Source organism: Scaptodrosophila lebanonensis, unplaced genomic scaffold, assembly GCF_003285725.1.
Source record: "Scaptodrosophila lebanonensis strain 11010-0011.00,11010-0021.00 unplaced genomic scaffold, SlebRS2 tig00001419-arrow-arrow-pilon, whole genome shotgun sequence".
Classification (NCBI taxonomy): Eukaryota; Metazoa; Arthropoda; class Insecta; order Diptera; family Drosophilidae; genus Scaptodrosophila; species Scaptodrosophila lebanonensis.
The window spans coordinates 21,446-47,432 of record NW_022060745.1 but is presented as its reverse complement, the minus strand read 5'-3'; the positions used below and the strand labels follow the sequence as shown (position 1 = coordinate 47,432).

At 38.1% G+C, this 25,987-nt stretch overlaps 1 protein-coding gene across 3 annotated transcripts in view; it reads left to right on the top strand.

Moving 5' to 3' along the window:
* LOC115633443 (autophagy-related protein 2 homolog B) overlaps positions 1-24,410 on the top strand; it is a 617,768-nt gene extending 593,358 nt beyond the window's left edge. For all 3 annotated transcript variants that reach the window (XM_030530896.1, XM_030530897.1, XM_030530898.1), the window contains 4 exons: positions 351-478; positions 23,447-23,601; positions 23,719-23,862; positions 24,033-24,410. In XM_030530896.1, the coding sequence (XP_030386756.1) occupies positions 351-478; positions 23,447-23,601; positions 23,719-23,862; positions 24,033-24,263 (658 nt within the window). In that variant the 3' untranslated portion in view covers positions 24,264-24,410. The remainder of the gene's footprint in view (positions 1-350; positions 479-23,446; positions 23,602-23,718; positions 23,863-24,032) is intronic.
* The last annotated feature ends 1,577 nt before the right edge of the window (positions 24,411-25,987 follow it).

The following is a 25,987-nucleotide window of genomic DNA, read 5'->3' as shown; positions in this document are numbered from 1 at the left end:
GTGTGTAACGGATTTTGTGTGTGTGTGTGTGAATTACTGAGCGTTTGGGCTGAGCATTTCATTTTTCGGTTTATCTACTGATTCTCAAAATATGAACTGTCAACCGGATTGCTCTCTGTAAGTTGTTAATAAACGAGCGTAAAACAAACAGCTCGACGCAAAAAAAAAAACGAAGACAAACGAAGTGTTCTGCTCAGAACGATATCAAGCATGCCTGATTTTTCGGTTTGAGCAGTAAAAACAATATACACCTGTTCTTTTCAGGTACGGTGTATAAAAATATAGCCATTAAAAAATATGTACATTATTACAAATAGTAATAGTCCTAATAAACTGATTTCATTTTACAGGAGAGGCCTTTTAGGGTGGGATAGACTGCTCACATTTCTATGTAAGGAATGGCTAAAAGATATAAAGCGGAATCAACTCCCCACTATTTTAAGTGGCATTGGTCCAACAAATGCTGTATTGCAATTATGTAAGTATGCATTAAAATTGGCTTTCGACTTTCTTTTAAGCCCTTTGTGCTTCAAATACAATAATATACATAGTAATTCCTACATATTAATATAAGTATGAACATAAAAACCCACCCAACATAAAAACCATAAAATTAAAACACAAAAATTATTTAAACACGTTTAGTCCGATTTTTGGCCACCCAAGAATAATATGTGACTGACAGAGTAGGTGGCGAAAATGATGCTGACTTTGTTCGGCTACACGTGTTTATTTTTATACCCTGTACCCAAAGAGTACAAAGGTATATATATTAGTTTTGTGCGAGTGTACATGGAACACACAGAAGGAGGCGTGGCAGACCCCACAAAGTATATACATGTAAGATGGGAAGGCAGGATAGTGAGAATGGCAGAACACCTAGAAGCAGCATCGCCATCAGTACTTGGTACTCATTTTGGTTTTAAGCAGTAAGTTGTCAGCCGCACTACCACAGTCGTCAGCCGCACTACCACAGTCGTCAGCCGTAAAGACAGAAGCAGAAGTCAGCAGTCAGAAGAAGAAGCAGAGAGAAGCCGTCAGAGAAGTCAGCCGTCGAACCAGAGTGCCTTAGCTGCACTATCCGCCATCATCATTTTACATTATATACCTATTTTAAACTATATCATATATCTTGGTATCGTTATCAATAATAAACATTCTATGATACACAAGATCACATACATATATTCTTGATCAACATGACAAGCCGAGTCGATATAGCCATGTCCGCCTGTCCGTCTGTCTGTATGAACGCAAGGATCAGAAAGAGCTAGAATAACCAAACTTAGTATACAGATTCTCCTGAGCCCGAGAAAGGACGAGTTTGTTCATTTTTTCCGATGCAACCCCCGACTTCCCCGCTATTTGCGATTTTCTATAACTCGCGTAATTCTTGGAATTTTAAACTAAAATTTGGTAGACACATCCAGTTAGTGATTATATATATTATATATATATATATTATATATATATATATATATATATATACATATATATGTATATATATATATAATAGTATACCAAGTTTCATTACAAGTATGATAGGGTGATTAGAAAGAAAGTTATAGCCATATAACCAGTCCCAATGCACACATACATGCATATGTACAAGTACACCAACACACATAGACACGATTCTGATGTAAATGTAAATGTATGTATGCATGTATGGAATATTTTATATTTAATTAATTATTATAGCCTGTACCCAAAGGGTAAAAGGCTATATTAGTTTTGTGCGAATGTATGTAACACACAGAAGGAGACGTGGCAGACCCCACAAAGTATATATATTATTGATCAGGATGACAAGACAAGTCGATATAGCTATGTCCGTCTGTCCGTCCGTCCGTCTCTCGCGCAACGATCTCAGCAAGTACAATAGCTAGGATAACCAAACTTGGCATTCAGGTTCCCCTAAGCCCCAGGCAGATCGAGTTTGTGTTTTTTTTCTGATACACCCCCCTCCCCTGCAATTCGTGTTTTTCCTAACTCCGGTAATTTTGAATTTTGAACTCAAATTTGGCATATACATCCTGTTCGTGGTTATTTGTCCGTATGCCAAGTGTCATCATGATAGGTCAATTATGAAGAAAGTTATAGCCATAAATTAATCGCTGCCCATGCTCTGCTTGCAGCGCTACCCGCAGCTGTTGTTGTTGTTGCTGCTTTGGTTCAACTTTGCTGCATACATACACGCATATAAACACGCATAGGCACGTGATGTAAATGTATGCTTTTTTTTTAATTTTCCTTTTTTGTGGAGAGTACAGGTTATTTTACTGTCGGATTTGCTCGACTGTAGCGTTCTCTCTTGTTTTTTTGTGGGGTAGTACAGGGTTTTTAAGAGTTGAGCGTGCTCGACTTTAGCATTCCTTTCTTGGTTTTTTTTTTTTTTTTGGTGGGGTGGTACAAGGTATTCAAGAGTTGAGCCTGCTCGACCTTAGCATTCCTTTCTTGTTGTGTTAGGAAATATTTTTATATTACATATATAATAATGATAATGGTACACAGATGCCCTATGTGTGTACGATATATGAGTTTTTTTCATTTTTGATGTTAATGCCATATTTTATCGTAATAGGCCGATTAGAGTGGAAGATATAACCATAAATGTAGTCCCTGCCGAAGCTCTCTCCGCAGCTTTTGTTGTATATTTCAGTTCTTCTTGTAACTCTTCCAGTGTGTACATATTTACATTAAAACTAGAGATGGAATATTTTAAGCAATATTTACATAAGGCTTAACATATAATATATAGTTCATCGTATCGTATTTACATAAGGGTGTTTACTACTACGGTATTTACATAATTTTAACAGACGAAAATAGGCTGGTGAGTGGCTTTCAGGCTACTGTCTCACCTGCCTCGCACCCGTTAAAACCTGGCAAGCCTCGGAGAACGCCCGTTAGGTTGTGGTGTAGGATATTCAAAGATAACCATGAGACCTCAATAAGAGTAACTACACAACTAATGGGTTGCTCTAGTTTTTACAATCATATATAAGAAACATGAAAAAACGCTGTGTTTCCGTCCTCAATGAAATTTTTAGAAAGAATCGGAAATATTGGTAGCACGCACTACTAATTTATTTTTGTTGATTATTTTTATACTCTGTATATCAAATGTACAATACTATTTTATGTTTGCGCAAGCTGAAAAATGTAACAGGCAGAAGGAGGTGTGGCAAACCCCACAAAGTTAATATATTCTTGATCAGCATGACAAGACAAGTCGATCTAGCCTTGTCTGTCCGTCCGTCTGTATACACCTGGATCTCAGAGACTATATGAGCTAGAGACACAAAATTTTGCACAAAGTTTATTTTATTTTTTTGATTTTCCTCCCACTTCCCCCTATGCAGTATGGTTTTTTGCCTGTTTTTTTTTTTTTTTTTGACAAACTGGAAATATTAGGATATTTACCCAAAATTTAGTTTATACGCATATTTTAATAGCTCGAGACGACATACCAAGTTTGGTTCTGTTTGGGCTACTATTTCATATAGCTGCCATATAACCGATATGGCCGATTTTCACTAACTTCAGTATTTTTAACTGCATCAAACCAAAAACTGGCCTATGCATGCAATATATTTTAGTTCACAAAACATAAATAATTGAATATGAGTATATTTTATTTTTCGTTAATACTGTCCACATTTCAAAAGCTATATAAACAAAACTTTGCACACGTAATTTATATAGAATCATCTATCTTTGTTTTAAATTTCAATGAAATCGGTAAATTTTTAGAAAAGTTATTAGTGAAAACATTTCACTCTAGTACTACGCCCACAAGCTACAGCATCAAGCTAGCTCATCTTCTTTTTGCTTCCGCTATGGGCGTATATAACTCAGTGCTTGAAGTTTGTCTTGGTACAGGGTATTTCACTGTCGGGATTGCTCGACTGTACCGTTTTCTATCACGGCTCAAAATCGCCATCAGCATCAACAATCATGTTAAAAGAAAAACAATTTGTTTTTTTTTTTTGAATGGCTTTAAAGTTTGATTACAACTTGGCATGTGTTTGTTAATATAATTGGAGAAGGTTTTTATACTCTGTACATGAAATGTACAGAAGTATATTAGGTTTGCGGGAGCTGAAAAATGTAACAGGCAGAAGGAGGCGTGGCAGACCCCACAAAGTATATATATTCTTGATCAGCATGACGAGACGAGTCGATCTAGCCCTGTCTGTCTGTCTGTCCGTCTGTCCGTCCGTATGAACACCTGGATCTCAGAGACTATAAGAGATAGAGACACCAAATTTTGCACAAAGATGCCTTATGTGTGTATTCTATACGAGTTTGTTTTATTTTTTTGATATTCCCCCCCACTTCCCCCCTATGGGGGTTTTCCCTATTTTCCATTCGTATAATCGCCTATATGTCGGAGACTATAAGACCTAGGAACACCAAATTTTTGTCCAAGATGCCTTGTGTGAATACGCAGAAAATGCATATTTTGGAATTTCGCTCCCTCCCCCCTCTCCCCCGCAAATGCGATTTTCTCTAACTCCCGTAATTCTTGGAATTTCGAACTAAAATTTTGGAAATACCCCCAGTCGGTATATCAGAGAGTCGGTAATAGAGTGCTATTGATAGTGCAGTAATGCAACTCCACAGCGGGCCTGTGACGGGCGGTATGGCACTACCAAACGTCACAGCGCGTTTGCGACGGGCGAAACAGCAAAAGTCGGTAATAGAGGGCTGTCGGTAGTGCAGTGATGCGTCGATCAAAGTCACAGCGGGCCTGCGACGGGCGGTAAAGCAGAAGTCGGTAACAGAGGACTGTCGGTAGTGCAGTGTTACGACGAGCAACGTCACAGCGGGCCTGCGACGCTGCTCAAGCGCTGCTGCAGCGCTGCCCGCGGCTGTTGATGCTGGTGCTTTGGTTGACTGCACACAGACACGAATAGATGCGAATAGGCATACATACACTCACACAGACGCAATTGCTATGTAAATGTGCAATTATACACCCATTACGTAAGTTCAAATACCGAGAGAGGTAAAATCGATAAAAAAAATTTTTTTTTTTTCTTAATTTTTTTTATTTTCTATAATTATTGTAAACATATGTACAGAGTATTTCAAAGTCGGAACACCCGACTTTAGCTTTTTTACTTGTTACTTTTACCAATATTAACATAGTATTGTATTCATCTAAGATGTTTACGTTAATTTTCTGTAATATATTCTGCTTAAATGCGTCTTCTGAGTCTTTGTTGCTACTACAAATGTCAACAATGTTTGCATGCCCAAACAGTAGTTTTGCGGCAACAAACGTAATTTTACAGAAAACGTGCAAATTGGGACGAAGTTCTTTAGTAATTCCATAATAAACATATATTATTTAGTATTTTCACATTTATAATTTTTTGCCACTCTTTACCATTCAAAAGTACTATTTCACGAAACACAGCGCAACTTATAAAGGTTAATTTAAAAACAAGAAAGGAATGCTAAAGTCGAGCAGGCTCAACTCTTAAATACCCTGTACCACCCCACAAAAAAGTAATTAAATTAATTAATTAATTTAATTAAATTAATTAACTAAATTAAATATAAAATATTCCATGCATGCATACATACATTTACATCAGAATCGTGCCTTATGCGTGTTTGTGTACTTGTACATATGTATGTATGTGTGCATTGGGCCTGGTTATATGGCTATAACTTTCTTTGGGGAGTGGGGGGGTGGATCAGAAAAAATGAACAAACTCGTCCTTTCTCGGGCTCAGGAGAATCTGTATACCAAGTTTGGTTATTCTAGCTCTTATACTTTCGGAGATCCTTGCGTTCATACAGACAGACAGACGGACAGACAGATGGACAAACGGACAGACAGTCGGACAGACGGACATGGCTATATCGACTCGGCTTGTCATGCTGATCAAGAATATATATACTTTGTGGGGTCTACCAAGCCTCCTTCTGTGTGTTCCATGTGCACTCGCACAAAACAAATGTACCCTTGTACCCTTTGGGTACAGGGTATAAAAACACATGAACAACACATGGCACAATTACACGAACACACTTCATAGCTTAAAAACAGTTTTGGATTATAATTTTACATACCTTGATTAACGTTTTCCATTATATAACTTAACTTTTGTTGGTTCTTTTCTTAATTCTGCAAGCTCTGAAAGTTTACCAAAAATTGCTGTCAAAATCACAAATACATGTGCTTCATACAATCAGGTAACTTTGAATGAGCCCCAAGAAAATGGTGTTGCCATATGAGCAGGAATTAATTTAATTTTCGCTTAATTAAACAATTTATAATAAAACTAGCAGGTATTGCCCGTCGTAGCCCAGGCAAGTTAATTTTATTATTTATTTCTTCGAATAAACATTCTAAAATAAAACAATTCACAATTTTAGCATACCGTTTAACTTTTGTCTTCGTCAAAATAACGTTAAACGTACAACTAAGCCCACTACAATTTATTATTCCTTTTTTTTGATAAGGATAGATACTTAATAATGGGCATTTTAATTAGACAAATCAATTTCATGTTTCCTCCTTTCCACACCACCTTAGAGGTAGAGGTTTGGGTGCGTTTTTATTAACGTGGTATCCCCTTTAGGCCTACTCCACGGTCCCACTTAATATACACGTATTTAACATAGGTTAAATGTGCACTATATAAACCATTAAAAAATCTTTAAGTTGCAAGTTTTACATTAGTTCTGTTGTAAAACTTCTGTATAAACAACATTTGCCGATTTCCCCCCTTGTGCGAGAATCATTAAGCTGCTAGCGGAGCTAACCCTTGAACAGGCCACATAAAACTGTCCATGAGAGAAGCAATCCTCCTGTAGGTCTAATCCAGCTAGCTTTAATGTCTGGCCCTGTGACTTATTTATTGTAATGGCAAAACAGACTTTGAGCGGAAATTGAAGTCTTTTAAATTGAAATGGAAGGTTTGATGGTATAAGTGGGATTCTTGGTATAAATACCGTCTCCCCTTTGGCACAACCAGTGAATACCGTGGCTTCAATTACATAAGAGTGAAGACTTTTTATTTGCAATCTTGTTCCATTGCATAATTTGGGAGGATTAAGATTCCGCAGCAACATTATTGGTGCTCCCACCTTAAGAATAAGGTTATGAGGGGGAAGCCCCGCAGGATTTTGCGAGTTGAGGAACTCAACAGGATAATTAACTGCATCCTCGACTTCTATTACAGAGTCGACGAACTTATAGGTAATTTCTTCTCCATCAAATGACTTTAGAAGTATGTTATTTATTTTGGTGGCTCCTTCATTTTTTGAGGTTAAAATTGCTCGCTCAGATAACCAATCCAGCGATTTTGTTGATATATTTGAAATATCTGGAAATATGCTGGAGGTAAGCTCTTTTAGAGACTTAACCAAAGTGCCCAAACATGATGGAATGACTATTTTCCCATCTGTTGTTGGATATACTCCGTCTCCTATTTTAAGAAGTGTTTCTGCGAAAATGCCGGCAGAAGTATCACCTTTTAGGTACACTCGCATATTTTTTGTTAGTGCCGATTTTTGGATCTTAGGCCACAAAAATGAGGATTTCAAGCATGACTTTATTTCATCAGCTTTTGTTCCTCGAGGCACTACTGGAAGCGTTTGACGAAAGTCTCCAGCTAAAAGGACAGCAATTCCTCCCATTAAGGAGTTATTATCTCTTCAATCCTTTAGTGTTCTATCTAACGCTTCAAAGCCGCCTTTATGGGCCATTGTGCACTCATCCCAAACCATAAACTTGCAGTCCTTAAGAACCTTAGCCATATTGCATTGCTTTGAAATAGAGCAATGTGGTGTTTCTACATTTATTAAATCAACCGGGAGTTTAAATGCAGAGTGTGCTGTCCGACCTCCGTTGAGCAATGTGGCTGCAATACCAGAAGAAGCTACAGCCAAGGCTATTTTCTGGTTGTGCCGCACTTTCGCTAACAGTAAATTTAGCAAAAATGTTTTTCCTGTATCACCAGGGGCATCCAAGAAAAAGATTTCACCTTTTTCAGCTTCAATGCTTTCTAATATTTTTTTATATACCCCATTTTGCTCATCGGAGAGTAAATGTTCATTGTTATTAACAATATGTTCATTGTTTTCATAACTTATTCCTCTGAGGTACTCTTTATTTTGCAGCACTTCTTCGGATCTACTCGGCTTAGGAAGAGTCCATATACTGTAAGATTTTGTCCGCCTATGGACAAAACTATATCTTCAATATGGATGAGACATTTATTAAAGATTATATCCATAATAACTGAATCAATATTACCATCTGTAGGTAATTCCATATCATTTACAATGTAAATGCCATTGCAGGCAAAATATTTGTTGATAACTTAATATATATTTTTAAAGGGATTGCATTGTTTTCTATTAATTCATTCATTCCGTTGGACCCATTGATATTAAATATGGACTCGTCTGCAAAAATTACGTCGTTCCACCTTGAGATTGGCTTCAGAACGAAATCCTTGGGAAATTAAAGTTGGCACATCTTATTTCTTGTGAACATAAACGACCATTGAAAGCGTATTTCCCCAGCATACGGAGGAGGGCTTGTGCAGAGGATTTCTTGCCCAGTTCATCCTCTATTTGTACCCCTAATTTGGGGCTGATAGCATGGGGCTTTCTTTAATTTTTCGTACTATACGCCGCTAATCTGAATCCGTGAAAATCTAATTTGGAGCATTTGGACCCTTAATGGCTACCCTATTCTCACGTACAAGGCGTTGGATGATGCTCTGCACTTTACCAGAATTCAGATCTACGAGTTCCGCTATTTTCCGTTGGCTCATGCTTTCTTTATAATGCAGGAGCACCAATTAACGACCCAATAAGCGACCCATACTTAAAAATGCTAAAATATTTATATTTTATTTTGAAAAAATGGAAAATTTATGGAAATAAAGTAGTTAACACATTGCTAATTACAATGGAAGAAGAACAACTCCATTTCGGATAACCATTCAACATTGCTCGCCAACGTAAGTCACTGCACGAAATAAGCTGTGACCTTTTTTCGGTTGCAATATGCTCCATTTCTGTTTTGTTGAATAATAAAGCAATGCTTGAAATTCACTAAACTTGTTAAATATATTATAAATAACTACAAATCTGCATTTTAAAAAGTTCGATTTAGCAAGCTATCGATACCATAGAGGCACTTGGTTTCTGATCGTACAGACAACAGTAGCGTCCACCATCTCCGCACGTTAATTTCACAAATTGTATTAAACATATTAAATAAAAAAATAAAATAAAAGTGGTTATTGTTATTATTATAATTATTACAAACAAAATCCCACATTGGTGACCCCGATGGAGACGTCAACTTTTAAGAAATTTAAACGCTATAAACCTACGGCGTCTTCGGTGATATTACACACATACACGCAAGCGCAAACACATTAAACGCCCGCGTCAGTTATATATACACACGTTTCAAATAATTTCACAACTTGATGCAATACCAAACCATTAGTGATTGTTCTTGTGACGACACAGTAATTGAAGGAACGTCGTGCTATTTCAACTCGGATTCAAACAAACATGGATTCAAACACCGTGGTTAACCGTGTTACAGTAAACGTCTCGCCATTTTAGGCAGAATGTCCCGATATCTGGTTCGCTTAAATTTAATCGCAATTTTGCATCGCAGGAATTACATCTGACCTAACAAAGTTTCACACTGTTGTAGCTTCAATGGAATCGAACATTATTGCTCAAATTACCGACGCTGTGCTCAATCCACCCGAAAATGACAAATACGAGAATCTCAAGCGCAGTGTTATAGAGCGATTTTGTGAGAGTGAACAGATGAAGATTCGCAAACTTCTGTCTGATATTGACTTGTGTGATCGGCGACCGACGCAACTCCTCAATTATAATTTTTCTTTTTTGTGGAGAGTACAGGCTATTTTACTGTCGAGCTTGCTCGACTGTAGCGTTCTATCTTGTTTTTGTTTTAAACCTTTTATTCGAAATTAAAAGCTTGTGCATTTATTTTTGAATTGACTGCAGCTTCCATTCGAAAATATTAAAATTTTGCCCATACAGGGTGCGCCATCTTTTATGTCGGTATGTAGATATTGAATAACTTTGTCATTAGTGAACCGATTGACTTCATTAGACCAGTGTTGAAAACCTCAGTTCAAGAAATTGTACAGAACCAAATTAAATAAAAATATCTCATACTTGAAAATTGGTTGTTTATTTTCAAGGATATTCAATGTTTGCATACCGACATAAAAGATGGCGCACCCTGTATGGGCAAAATTGTAATATTTTCGAATGGAAGCTGCAGTCAATTCAAAAATAAATATATTTTGACAAGCTTGACTGACATAATTAAAGATATTGGATGCTTGTATATCGAATGGAATTTTTTTGCAAGTTCTCACGGAAAGGGAGTAGTTGATGGACTTGGTGCCGTAATTAAAAGAAATAACCAAATCGAAAAACATTGTTTTAGAGGATGCTCTTTCGTTTTATCAATGTGCAGAAAACAACATTAATAGAACTAAAATATATTTTATGCCTTCTGCTGAAATTGAAAAGTTATCCCTTCATTATAAGTTAAACGAAAAATGGAAGGAAGTGAAGAGTATACTAGGTATATCTCAGTTACATTCATTTATTTGCGATGGCCCTCAGGTAAGAGGAGCTAGGACTGCATATTCCATTAAAAAAAATATATATGTGGCATAAGTAATGCTATTAAGTAAAGTTAAGTTAGTTTCTCTTACTCTTATATATGTAGATGAATACACATTTTTGTTTTTCTTTATTGAAGAAAATTTGTTATAATTTTTATTTTGGAAAACAAAAATATGTATATAACAATCATTTATAATCATCTTATGTATTACTAATTCCTTTTCCTTTATCTTATGTATTTCTAATTGCATAAAAAGTAAAAAAAAAAACAAAAAGTATGATGGACGAAAATGTCGCGTGCGACAGTGATTAAAATTAAATAATAATTAAACTACATAATATTTTTGGATCAAATAAAAAGCATTATTAAGATACATCAATGCATAACATCTTAAAATTAGTCGCATTAAAATATTCCTTCAGGTTTCGCTGAAATCGGTGTTTGAACTGTTCGCCGAGAAAGCGACTTCTATATATGTCGCGTGCGAATGCCTTGGTTTTTTTAAATTCGCTGGAAAACTAACCGATCCCCAAAATCCACCTTAGCACCAATAATAGAGCTAGTAAATAGTTAAAACTTTCTCCTTTTGAGAATACAAAATTATGTTTTGACCTATTTTTTTTTTTACTTAGAATGCGTACGAATGTCGCATTCGACATTAGAGACATGCCCATATGCATAAGTTATTTTTTAAATGCATCGTGCATTATTTAACCAAAATTTTTTCACCCCCCCTCCTAAAAAATAAAAAGATTTGTGATCGTGGAACTAAAGTTGGTCCCGTGCTATATCAAGAGTGTAACATTTAAAAATTCGAAATTTTGTTTTCTTACATAAATAATAAATTTGTTTATACTCGTATATACAAATAAACAAATCCCGTTTTGAGTAGTTTCAATTAATCGTTTATTAGCTTTAGTGAGCATTGAGTTCCAAATTAAACTAACTTAAATAAATATTCAAGCCAGGCCACATAGCCTATGGCCGGCGGAAACGCCCGAGCATAGCCCATGGCTCGCGGCAGCGTAGGCAACAAAACGCTCGGCGCCTCGTGACCGTTCTTGCAGTGGTCACTTAACGCAGGCATGCGGGTGTGAGGTTCCGCCGGCAGCTGTGTTGCAACGGCGTCCGGTCTGATGACTTGGTGAGCAGATATTGCCTTGTGCGTGTGAATTGGCGTCTGTGTTGCAACGGCGTCCGGTCGAATGACCTGGTCAGCAGCTTCTGCCTTGCGCGTGTTAACTCCTCCCGGGGTTAAGTAAAAGTGGTCCTCGGGTTTTCTCAGATGTACCGCGAGTTCAATTCAGCATTTAAGGGCTACGACAAGTGCGAGAGTAAGTCAGTTGCTTAGTAACGGTCTTGATAGTAGTCCGGATTGCAGGTCGCCAATGCATGGAAGATTCTTCAAGCTCAGATCGTGAAGGAAGTGCAAATTCAGGTGCTCTCGGTGGCTGGTCACGTTGATTTGTGACGAGGCGGACACCGCAGGTTTTTTCATCAAGACGCCCTATGGTTGACATGATGTAAAGTGCCGTTCAGGGAAATGCGGCCATCTAAGGTTGTCAGATATGTTCCCGAAACCAGCTGACTGATGCCATTATTATCTTCGACATTTATGGTCGCGTCGTTGATAACAAGGAGACCTTCGTCAATCGGCGTTACCGGCTCCAAGTACAATGAGCGACGATTCCAGCTGTTTGGCGCAAGTTAAAGCCCGCATCCTCTTGCAGAAGGTAGTGCCCACAGCCGCGCTACATTCGCAACCGGCTACCGTGCTACTGTCTTCTAAATCTAAAATTAGTTTGTCCTTTTGATCTGGAAAAACATTAATTTTCTTACAAACTAAGAAATATAACATATTGTTATTTTTAAAATCTTTAATGCTAGATACTGATAAAATATCTGATATGCTAACATTTGTGAAGTGTTCACTTGCCAATTCTTTAATATCGATGCTGTCCAGAATGAGAGGGCCTATTAGATTGATTTTTACTAGCGTTATGGAAAATGTTAGATCTTCAAGACTAGTGATAATTATTCTGTTCTTTGCAAGAATGGTTTCATACTAATAATCGGAATCTCCCGTCCTGTGAATTGCGTTCAACGTCTTTGTAATTTCTTTAATTCGTGTCTACAATTAAGTATTTATCTCAATTTGCCTCTATTAACTGTCCTTGCCTAAACTTAATCTGTTCCCAGTCGTTGAAGTCCGGTGTACTGGCTAATCCTTTCAGCGCTGTTCCCAGCAGATTTATGCTGCGTGCCTGTCTGTGATGAAATTTAAGTGTGTCTATTAATGTTTCTATATGTCCTAAGTCCGTGTTGAGTAATTTCCTCATATGGTCTTTTGTAAATAGGTCCAATGACTTTCTCGTTTTCTCAGCGTAAGTTTCGTATGACGTTATATTCGTTGTATGTCACAGGTACCCATAGTCATCCCAGATAGTCACGTCCCCGTCAGTTATAGGTAGTCAGCGTGAGAGTAATCAGTAAGTCTTGATGTCGCTGTTGTCCGAGTGATCGGTGTCAGAGTCAGCACGAGCCTATATCCTAAACCGCGGCAATTTCAATATGAAAGAAAAATGCTTCCGATATAATAAGAGTGTTCAAACCTAATCAAAACAAAATGTAGAGCCTAAGGTATGTTAAGGCTGTCCTTATGGACAAGCACAAGCGTGATAACTTATTTGATTTCAACAACACCCTCTCCCCACCTGATAAGTTTTGTGGACTCTTGTTTGCTTTTTCAAGCTTTCTATCCTCAGCTGTTTTTCTTGTTTTCGACTTGCGTTGCAAGATCTACCGGTATCGAATGAATAACCTCTGTTGGTTTCCTGTCTGTCACTAAATGTATTAATCTATTGTATTGTATGGTTCCGATGGTATCTGTCAAGTTTTTATTCAACTTCAAGCAACGACCTATTTCCCCAAGGGTACTATGGAAACGCTCGACATGTCCATTAGAAGTACTATTTAAAGGAGGTGCATTCGAAATTTCAATGTCAAAATTATTTGCTAGTATTGATTTTATGGTCTCAGAGTTAAGTGATTTTTCGTTATCGCAGTAAATGGTTTTTGTCTTTGGAAACAGGCTGAAAATGAAAATATTCAGATTTCTCACTCCGTATAAGTAATTCCAAAGATTTTTAAAACTCACAAGCCCCAAGTTTTCTTTCATTTCAATCATGAGACAACACTGTTGAAATCGGGATACGTTAGTCTTCATTATAGTATTTCATTCAGCTTGTTAAAAGCTTCCAGCTGGTTTTGTGTCAATTCAAGGTTAACCTTTCTCGAATGGTTAGCACTAATTTTGCCATTCTCGCACTTTAAGATGTCCGTTAGGTGTCTAAAATAAAACACCTATAGTAACTTGGTAGTAGAGATGGGCATGGGCCGGCTATTTTCGGCCCGACACGACACGGCGACGAAATAAACTTTTAAAAACACGCACGACGAAAATATTATTAAACACGGCCCAACAAGAACCTGCTACAAGTATAACCATTAATTAACCAGAATTTCGTCAATAGCGTCCACATTTCAAATGCTACCTAAACCAAACTTTGCACACATAATTTATATATGATTATCTACTGTTGTTTGAAATTTTATTCAATTCGGTCATTTCTAAGAAAAGTTGATAGCGAAACAAATTCTGTCTAGTACAACCCCGCCAAACTGTACCAACAAGTTTGCTCTTCTTCTTCCTCTTTTTGCTTCTGCTATGGGCGCAAATACCTCAGGGTCGGAAGTTTGTCTGGGTTAAGGGAATTTCACTGTCGGGCTTGCTCTACTGCAGCGTTCTCTCTTGTCTTTCGTATGTCGATCCCTACTAATTCAAAGCTTTGGGATTACCGGAAATTGAAGCCATATAAATGATCAAATGGGATCATCGGTATCCTCAGTATCCCCATTATATGAGCTAGTTGACCAATTGCTGGGCCGTTGATAATAGTTGCTACAATTCATGTGGCGGCAGTCCAGAAGGGTTTAGTGAATTTAAATGTCTTCAATATTAATCACGGCGTCGATCGATTTGTAATCTTTTATTTTGCTGGGGGCTTTTGAATAATATTGCCTTAATATTTAAAGTGACAATGTTTCGAGGATGATTATGAACTAACAGTTTGCTATTCAGGATTTTTTTTAACGTATTTTTTTACTCCATTGGTGACATGATTGGCATTCCATTCCATAAGGATTCCATTATTTTTTCAAATATAATATAGCCCATGTTCACCGTCGATAGTGTAGCTTCCCAACAGTGAATGAATCCATTAAATCGGTCCAGTAGATTCGGAGCCTTTTCAATTCAAACAAACAAACATACAAACAAACAATCAAATCATTCCTCTTTATATGTGAGTACTAGCAGGTATTGCCTGTCTTAACCCGGCTCAATATAATGTTTCCAATTGTATTTATTTTGTGTGTGCATAACCTACCCATATGTTTTCACCTTATAAGTTACCAGTAGGAAGGCATTTAAGGTATTTAAATGAACATTTTCTGTTCTTGACACAAAATTGTTCAGTAGTCCGTTACATTTTTGTTCTTGCTAAACTATTTCGTTAAACGAACATGACCACTATAACTAATATTTTTTAAAGCTCGTTTTCCCCCCTATAGGGTATATCCTAATTTTAAATTCACATTTGAGTCAATACGGTCACGCACAAACTTGGAATATGAAACACGGCACTCGTGTCAATGCCGTGCAGCGATGAGCCACGATCAAAAAGCACTGACAATTCTCATCTCAATTAGCTAGAGTAAAACTTTCGATAGTTGAAGCCACCGATACCATCAAAATATCGAAGTTAGAAGGCAATAAGCAGTATATTTAAATAATAAAATCTAATTATTTATTGAGATAAGAACAAATCATATACATACATCTGCCCGCTATGCGAAGCAGAATATGCGTAGCTCCGTTATTCGGTTTCTGCTTTACTATCGCTTACGCAGTCGTTGCCTAGCGACGGTAACTGTAAACTTTTGGCGTTTTGCCTTTGCAATTAACATTAAATGGTCAAAACGAAAGAAGAGCGAGCCAATGACTTGCAGTTGTTGTTGTTTTTAGAGCATTATTTTTTTTACAATCAAACAACTGTGTTCGATTGCCCAATGTATACATTAATACGAATGTACATACATGCTATATTCATACATAGGCATACGTACATATGTATGTTTCTCTTTACTTTTTCAACCGTACGTAGAGAACCGCACACATAGACACGAACTGTTGCTTGTTGTGTGTGTGAGTGTGTGTATGTGATGTCCCCAACTATTTGATATTTGTTGTTGCTGCATAAAGTTATTAATGAAAACCCTAATGCCAAATGCACTAAACAAAGAAAAAATTACTTTTAAAAATGTTATATAATTTTTAATTAATTAACATTTCTTGCTCTGTCAGTGCAAGACGAATGTACATACATACATATGTAGATACATATGTACATACATAGATGTGCACATATGTATGGACATTCACACATTAGTGTCTCACATTTTGCAAAATCCCTTTCTAGTGGGCACCTAGACTATGAAAGGATACTTGAGTCCAAATTTCAGCTTCCTAGCCTTTACCGTTTGGGCTGTGCGTTGATCACCAATCAGTCAGTCAGTCAGGACAAACTGTTTTATATATATATATATAGATAGATAAATGAAACGGGCATTTCTGCCAAATTTTTGTGTGCCCATGTATTGACTTGACTTGGAATGGTTTGTCAACGGGCAAAAAGTACTACAGTACTAAAAGTACTACAGTACTACTACTGAAAGAGGATTTACAAACTTTTAGACGCTCCTGTGTCAGTAAGAAATTTTATAGTTTTCCGTACCGTGATGTACCGTACGTGTGATGTACGGTAGCAGGAAGTTACCCCTAAACAAGAGAGAACGCTACAGTCGGGCAAGCCCGACAGTAAAAATAGCCTGTACTCTCCACAAAAAAAGAAAATTAAAAAAAAAAATTTTTTTTTTTAAATTAAATTATTAAAAAATATTAATTAAATAATTAAGTAATTAAAGTAAATTAGAAGACATGTTTTTGTTTAGTTTTAACAGCATACATTTACATCACGTGCCTATTCGTGTTTATATGGGTGTATCATGCAGCACAAAGTTGAACCAAAGCAGCAACAACAACAGCTGCGGGCAGCGCTGCCGGCAGATCTGCAGGCAGCGCATGAACAGCGATTTTATTTATGGCTATAACTTTCTTCACAATTGACCTATCATGGTGAAACTTGGCACACGGACACATTAGTCTAGCTGGATGTACCTACCGAAATTAATTTCAAAATTCCAAGAATTACGGAATTTATACAAAAAAATGGGAATTGCGGTGGAGTGGGGGGGGGGGGGTGTATCAGAATAAAAAAATAAACTTGACCTGCCTAGGACTTAGGGGAACCTCGATACCAAGTTTGGTTATTCTAGCTCTTGTACTTCCTGAGATCCTTGCGCTCATACAGACAGACGGACAGACGGACGGACGGACATGGCTATATCGACTCGTCTTGTCATCCTGATCAATAATATATATACTTTGTGGGGTCTGCCACGCCTCCTTCTGTGTGTTACATACATGCGCACAAAACTAGTATAGGCTTTCACCCTTTGGGTACAGGCGATAAAAATTACAGGTTCAGCTTCGGACAATTCGTCATCAAACGCTGCTGCTTTCGATTGTGATCGGGTTTCAAAATTCTCGCTGTCTTGTTAATGAGGCAAGTGGTATAATCTTTGGCGGCTTAGCGTTGATTGGTCACTATCATTTTGAAATTTCCTATTTCCCTGCGACTGAGTTAAGGCAAAATGAGCGCTTCACTTACATGACAGTCATACTGCCACGAAATTATTTTACAGTTGCTGTTGGTGGCCGCTGCTTGGTGTAGCAATGTTGTTGTAGACTTTGAAGGACTTGTAACTCATTCAGCAAATTGCAATTGCTGGGGTTTTTTATTTATTTTTGTTGCTGAAGTTTTTTTTTCTTTTTTTCTTGTAACTTGTTCAGCAATTGCTGGAGTTTTATTTTTTCTTTGTTCTTTATTAATTTTTGTTAATGATGTTTGAATGTTTTCGCACTACAAAAAACTTAAGTCGGGTGTCCCGACTTTAAAATACATATGTTTAGAATAATTATAGAAATTAAAAAAATTAAAACAAAAAAAAAAGATGATCGATTTCAGCTCTCTCGGTATTCGAACTCCCGTAAAGTGTGTATAATTGCACATTTACATAGCAATTGCGTCTATGTGAGTGTATGAATCTCTATGCGTGTCTATTCGTGTCTGTGTGAACATGTTTGCAACTAAAGCACTAGCATCAACAACAGCTGCGGACAGCGCTTCGGCAGGAAATATATTTATGGCTATAGCTTCTTGTTAAATCGGTCTATCATAATGAAACTTGGCAATTACTAACAAGGGGGTATTTGCAAAATTCGAGTTCGAATTTCCAAGAATTACCTCTACCTCTTATAGTCTCTGACATCCAGGTGTTCATACAGACGGACGGACAGACAGACAGACAGGGCTAGATCGACTCGTTTCGTCATGCTGATCAAGAATATATATACATATACTTTGTGGGGTCTGCCTCGCTTGAATTTGTTTTCCGTCCGCTACCGAATACCGTCAATACCGTCCACATTTCAAAAGCTACATTAACCAAACTCTGCACCGCAAACTCACACACAATTTTTTTTTCAAATTTCATCTAAATCGGTTATGCCTAAAACTTTTCTTAGGCATTAGCGAAACAATTTCACTCCGGTACTACGCTCACAAGCTACAGCATCACCTTACCTTAGGTTACCCTAGGGTAAGTAGTCTACGCCTGCTTTGTGCCGGGCAGTAGCAGAGAAGGTGCTCTACGCTCTCTTCCTCACCTTCGTCTCTGCAGCATCTGCAGAAGTCATTATATGGGATTCCCAGTCTCGCAGCGTGCCTGCCATTCGGGCAATGACCCGTGAGCGCCCCCACTACCAATGAGATATCCGTTCGCTTTAGTTTTACAAGCTTGTACGTCCTTCTTGCGTCAAGGACTGGCCAGGTGAGCTTTGCTCGAACACATGTGTTAGTGTTCTCCCAGCGTTGCTGTGCCATAGACCGCGCATGGTTGCGTGTCAGAAGCCGGAAGGAGGCTAACGGCATGCCCGTTCCTTCCCTGTCTGAAGGGATGCATGTAGTAGTTCCCTTCCTTGCCAGCTCATCTGCAATGCAATTTCCCTCGATGTCCCGGTGCCCTGGCACCCATGTGAGGGTGATACTGACTTGCTGGGCCATCCCATTGAGAGATTTGCGGCAGTCAGTGATTTCTAGTTCTTTCCCTGCGATGTTCAATGGGAGAAGATTAAGAAATATATTAAGGGCCTCTGTTGGTGTAGTTCGGAGCGCCCCGCTGATGCTCACTTCCGCCGATCTCTGCACCCTGCTGAGTAGGGTGAGGGCGGTCGATTTATTTAGCGCAGGCCACCATACCAAGATCCCGTAGAGCAGAATCGGTTGGATGATGGCCGTGTAAATCCAATGCACTATGCCAGGTGAGAACCCCCAACTGGTGATTATGGCTCTCTTGCAAGTGTAGAGTGCATTCGTAGCTTTCTTCACTCGCTCAGTTATGTTGTCGTTCCAGTGCAATTTGCTATCCAGGATGACTCCCAGATACTTAGCACTACGACTGAATGTAAGGGGGACCCCCTTTAGAGTGGGTGCCTCAAGTTCCGGGATCTTGTACTCTCTAGTGAAGAGTACTAGCTCCGTTTTTGTGGGATTTACTCCCAGACCACAAGGGGACGCCCATTGCGAGAGCGTCGATAGTGCCGCCTTCATTAGGTAACACAGTGTCTGCGGGTATTTACCGTTGCATATTATGGCCACATCATCGGCATAGGCTATGACCGTATGGCCTTCCGCTTCCATACGCCGAAGCAACTGGTTGACTGTTAGCAACCATAGTAGTGGGGAGAGGACTCCACCCTGTGGAGTGCCCCTGCTTACAAACTTTCTGCAGGACTGTCCACCCAGTTCGGCATTCACAGCCCTGCTAGTGAGCAGCTGGCTGATGAAGTCGATTAGGATGACGTCCACCCCATGGATTGGGTGATAGCCGAGGGTAGTATATTGTTGAAGGCGCCCTCGATGTCCAGAAAGACTACTAGTGAATACTCCTTAAAAGTGAGTTCTCTATTTTAGAGACCAGAGAGTGGAGGGCCGTATCCGTGGACCTGCCTTTGCTGTACGCGTGCTGCGAATTCGACATTAGAACCGGATTGATTGTCTGCCTAAGGTATATTTCTATAAGTCTCTCCAGAGTTTTTAATAGGAAATACGATAGGCTGATAGGCCTGAAATCTTTAGGTTTGACGTGTGATGCCTTTCCCGCTTTGGGGATGAACACCACTCTAACTTCTTTCCAGCTGGCTGGAATGTGGTTAATTCCTAGGCAGCTTTTGAGCATTGTCAGTAGCCACGGCATGATGTGCGTCAGGGAGTGTTGGAGTTGGGCCGGGACGATGCCTTCTGGCACAGGAGATTTATAGGGCTGGAGTGTTTTTATAGCCCAGCTTATGCGCTGTTCAGTGACAATAGCATCTATCATATGCCTAGGTATCTCCCCTGTGCTAGGAGTAGGGATTGTGCTGATAACATCAGTGCAACCCGGAAAATGCGTATTTATGTGAAGATCGAGCGAGTCCCTGCCGGAGTCTGTCCAACTGCCGTCACCCCTTTGCAAAATTTAGTGGTTTACGTTTGGTTTTGTAGACCGTGCTCGGACAGGCTTTATTAAGCGAGTCTGAGCACGTTCTGGTGAAGATGTCTACAAGCCTGTCCAGCTCGTCCCCCGTAGTGGGTTCAGAGTTATGCAGGGAGGGTAGATTTTTGGTAATCAATCTGAGATAATACCCCCAATTGGTCTTCCTTGGGTTTTTTCTTTTGATAACGGCTGGGACTTGATACCCTAGCCTGAATTGGATGAGTCTATGGTCCGAGAATGAGGGTTCATCTAGGACCCTCCACTAACACCTCCCAACGATTCTTAGTGACAAAGGTGGGGTCGTTCCCTATGTTACAAATTAGCAAATTGCTACTTATTATGTAGTCGTATACTGACTCACCTCTTTCGTTAATATGACTGCTCCCCCATTGGGTATGGTGAGCATTGGCATCTCCTCCCAGGATCGTGCCTATACAACAGCATACATTTACATGAAAGTTGAACCAAAGCAGCAACAACAACAGCTGCGGGCAGAGCTGCAGGTAGCGCATGGGCAGCGATTTTATTTATGGCTATAACATTCTTCAGAATTGACCAATCATGATGAAACTTAACAAACGGACACATAATTACTTAGTGGATGTATATTCCAAATTTGAGTTCAAAATTCCAATAATTACAGTAGTTATGAAAAACATGATTTGCATGGTAGTGGAGGGGGGAGGGGGTGGTGTATCAGAAAAAAAAAACACAAACTCGTCCTTTCTCGGACTCAGGAGAATATGGATACCGAGTTTTCTGACTCTTGTACTTGCTGAGATCCTTGCATTCATACAGATGGACGGACAGATGCACGGACGGACAGACATACAGACATGGATGACAAGACGAGTCGATATAGCCATGTCCGTCTGTCTGTCTGTCTGTCCGTCTGTCTGTATGAGCGCAAGGATCTCAGTAAGTACAAGAGCTAGGATAACCAAAATTGGTATCAAGGTTCCTATAAGCCCTAGGCAGATCGAGTTTGTTTATTTTTTCTGATACACCCCCCCACTCCCCCGCAATTCGTGTTTTTTCTTATAACTTCCGTAATTCTCGGAATTTTGGTAGGTACATCCAGTTAGTACTAATGTGTCCGTGTGCCAAATTTCATCATGATAGGTCAATTCTGAAGAAAGTTATAGCCATAAGTAAAATCGCTGCTCATGCGCTGCCTGCAGCTCTGTCGGCAGCGCTGCCCGCAGCTGTTGTTGTTGTTGCTGCTTTGGTTCAACTTTGTGCTGCATACATACACGCATATAAACACGCATAGGTACGTGATGTAAATGTATGCTGTTAAAACTGAACAAAAACATGTATTCTAATTTAATTTAATTAATTAATTCATTCATTTTTTTTAAATTTTAATTTTTTTTTTTAATTTTTTTTTTTAATTTTTCCTTTTTGTGGAGAGTACAGGGTATTTTACTGTCGGGCTTGCTCGACTGTAGCTTCTCTCTTGTTTTTTTTATATTTATAGTTTGTGGGATCTGCCACGCCTCCTTCAATGTGTTATATACATTACCACTCGACTTTTATACCCTTTTAACGTTTAGGTGCAAGAGCGAAGAAATTTTAAAAATGTAATATTTCAGGATCCAAAAAAAAAAATTTTAATAAAAACCATTGTTTGAGTTGTCAAGAATTTCTTGGTGTTCCCCTTTACTGTGAAGAGAAATTGTTGATCTAATTTCACCTTCCTTGCTCTTAAATTTAGTCAGGAAAAACTTTGTTGTTAGATTCTATAGATAAAAAGCTTATCGAACTTAATGAAGAGGCAATATCCAAAGCTCAGCTTTGCTCATAACGAATTAAGGCTTTATTTACATCACACATGGATACAATTTTGTTGGCATAACATAACACGTTACTATTATTATTTAAATATGTACAATTACTATTGGGAACTCTTTTAAGCTTATACTCTTCAATCTTTATTACTAAGCAGCTATATCGATTCCTTTCGTCTAATAAGTTACGAAATTCAGCATTTGCTTTCTTGTATAATAATATTCATATTAAAACAGCTTGCTATTCACCATTTTTTTAACGTAATTTTTTTACACCTTTGGTTACATGATTGGCGTTTTAGTAAGGATTCCATTCTTTTTTTCAAATATAATATAGCCCATGTTCACCGTCGATAGTGTAGCTTCCCAACAGTGAAAGAATCCATTAAATCAGTCCAGTAGATTCGGAGCCTTTTCAATTCAAACAAACAAACATAGTACAAACAAACAAACAATCAAATCTTTCCTCTTTATAATATTATGTATTAACACCTGGATCTCAGAGACTATAAGAGATAGAGACACCAAATTTTGCACAAAGATGCCTTATGTATGTACGCTATACGAGTTTGTTTTATTTTTTTGATTTGCCACTCCACTTCCCCCCTATGGGGTTTTCCCGATTTTCCATTCGTATAATCGCCTATATCTCGGAGACTATAAGACCTAGGAACACCAAATTTTAGTCCAAGATGCCTTATGTGAATACGCAGAAATATTTTGGAATTTCCCTCTCTCCCCCCTCCTCGCCACAAATCGTAACTCCCGTAATTCTTGGAATTTCGAACTAAAATTTTGGAAATACCCCCAGTTAGTTATTATGTGTCCGTATGCCAAGTTTCACAATGATAGACCGATTTAACAAGAAGTTATAGCCATAAATATATTTGTTGCTGCAGCGCTGCCCAAGCGCTGCCCGCGGCTGTTGTTGATGTTGCTGTTTGGTTGACTGCATGCGCATAGGCATACATACACTCACACAGACGCAATTGCTATGTAAATGTGCAATTATACACCCTTCATGTGAGTTCGAATACCGAAAAAGGTAAAATAGATCAACATTTTTTTTTTTAATTTTCTTAATTTTTTTTATTTTCCATAATTATTGTAAACATATGTACAGAGTAAATACTCTTTGAAATCGAATTCGGGACACCCGACTTTAGCTTTTTTACTTGTTTAAAACTTATATTTTAATAATGTTTTTCAGTTCATGGTCTTTATGATCTCTTTTGGCTTCCTATTGAACAATATAATAAGGATGGAAGGATTATTCGAGGCTTTCAATTAGGAGCTCAAAGTTTTGGCGCCCGTACTGCCATTGCTGCGCTTGAAATAACTTCTAGGATTATTAATATACTGCAGGTAAATATCTTAATTATCCAATATGCCTTTGGTCGAATTAGAAAAGGCAAATAATAATAAGGTATTATGACAGCTATGATAAAAATGTTAGTTTTAAAATGCTTATTTTAATTTTAGTTCACGGCGGAAACCACTTTCGATATACTTTCGGCAGGACCATCCGTAAGAAATAAAAGGCAAATGAAGCAAGGAAAAAAACGACGAAACCGCCCAAAAGATATCCGTGAAGGTGTTGCTAATGCGTATACATTAGTAAAAGAGGTAATTTCATTGAAAATAATAATCGAATTAAACGCTTTAGTATGAACCAAACGTGAATAATTCACTTTGAGTAAATATTATAAAGCTAAGCTTTGCTTTAATAACACATTTATACGTCTAAAAATATCCAATACATTTGTATAACTTATTTTTTAATCTTGTACTTTAAGGGCATAAATGACTCCGCGAATACTTTAATTGAAGCGGCAATAACGGAACATGATCAAAATGGATATACCGGTGCAGTTGGCGCTATAGTTAGGCAAATACCACAGTTAGTTGTATGCCCGGCTGTTTTAGCAACTCAAGCAACTACTAATATCTTAGGAGGGGCGAAAAGTTCTTTGGTGCCTGATGCGAACGTTGAGGCACGAGAAAAATGGAAACATGAAAATAAATAATATAGATAAAACATTACTTTATGATAATAAATTCACAATATTATTATTTTAAAATGATAAATAATTAAAAAATATAACCAATACGAATACGTATGAAGTTTTGGCACAAATAAGAAATATATATATTTGTTATTAAAAATGGCTTAATTGTTTCGTTCAATAATCTTTTGAATACATTTGACCCAATTTTCAAAGAACTTTTACCACTCCACTTGAATTGCATTGCATTGCAATTGAAAAATATATTTGTATACCCTGTACCCAAAGAGTATACTAGTTTAGAGAAAACTTATGTAACAGAAACAAGTGGAGTAACTAAAGTGTCCCGACTTAAAATTAATTAATTAAATAATTAAATTCACATGTTTTTGTTCAGTTTTAACAGCATACATTTACATCACGTGTCTATTCGTGTTTATATGGGAGTATGTATGCAGCACAAAGTTGAACCAAAGCAGCAACAACAACAACAGCTGCGGGCAGCGCTGCCGGCATATCTGCAGGCAGCGCATGAGCAGCGATTTTATTTATGGCTATAACTTTCTTCACAATTGACCTATCATGATGAAACTTGGCACACGGACACATTAGTCTAGCTGGATGTACCTACCGAAATTAATTTCAAAATTCCAAGAATATAAAATATAAAAATGGGAATTGCGGTGGAGTGGGGGGGGGGGGGGGTTTTGGGTGCATCAGAATGAAAAAAATTAACTTGACCTGCCTAGGACTTAGGGGAACCTCGATACCAAGTTTGGTTATTCTAGCTCTTGTACTTCCTGAGATCCTTGCTCTCATACAGACAGACGGACGGACGGACAGACGGACATAGCTATATCGACTTGGCTTGTCATCCTGATCAATAATATATATACTTTGTGGGGTCTGCTACGCCTCCTTCTGTGTGTTACATACATGCGCACAAAACTAGTATAGGCTTTCACCCTTTGGGTACAGGCTATAAAAACGACTTTAAAGTGCTGTGTACATATGTGTACCATATTTATAAAAATTACAAAAAATAAGAAAATTAATTTCTAAAATTGTTGGTCGATTTTACCTCTTTATAGCCCGTACAGAAGGAGGCGTGGCCGACCCCACAAAATATGTATATATATTCTTGATTAGGGTGACAAGCTGAGTCGATATAGCCATGTCCGTCTGTCTGACTGTATGAACGCAAGGAACTTAGAAAGTATAAGAGCTAGAATAACCAAACTTTCTATTTAGATTATCCTAAGTCCGAGAAAGGACGAAATTATGTTATTTTTCTGATGAACAACCCAACTCTCCCGCTATTCGCTATATTGCATAACTCCCGGAATTCTCGGAATATCAATCTCAAATTTGGTAGTCACATCGAGTTTGTGATTATCAGAGGTGCCACAGAAAACTCCGGTGATATTGGCTGCAGTTGTTTTTGAAAACTCCCAAAAAAAAAAACGTCGGTGCCACAGAACTTCGAAAGATTTCATTTTTTCGAGCTTCCCCTCCAAGCCAGCTGTTGTAGTGGCTGATTTTCTACAAGGTTGATTTTATCCAAACTCTTAATTTTTGGCAGATTCAGAGATAAGAGCAACGTTGGTTTTGCGCTCTTAGGTGACCTTGACTTAAGCTCACTTGCTTGGCAGATGGTCATACGATCATCAGTTGTCTGAACGAAAGTTAAATTACATGTGCTCTGATTAAAATAGCACAAGTCGCAAACAAATTTACAAGAATTG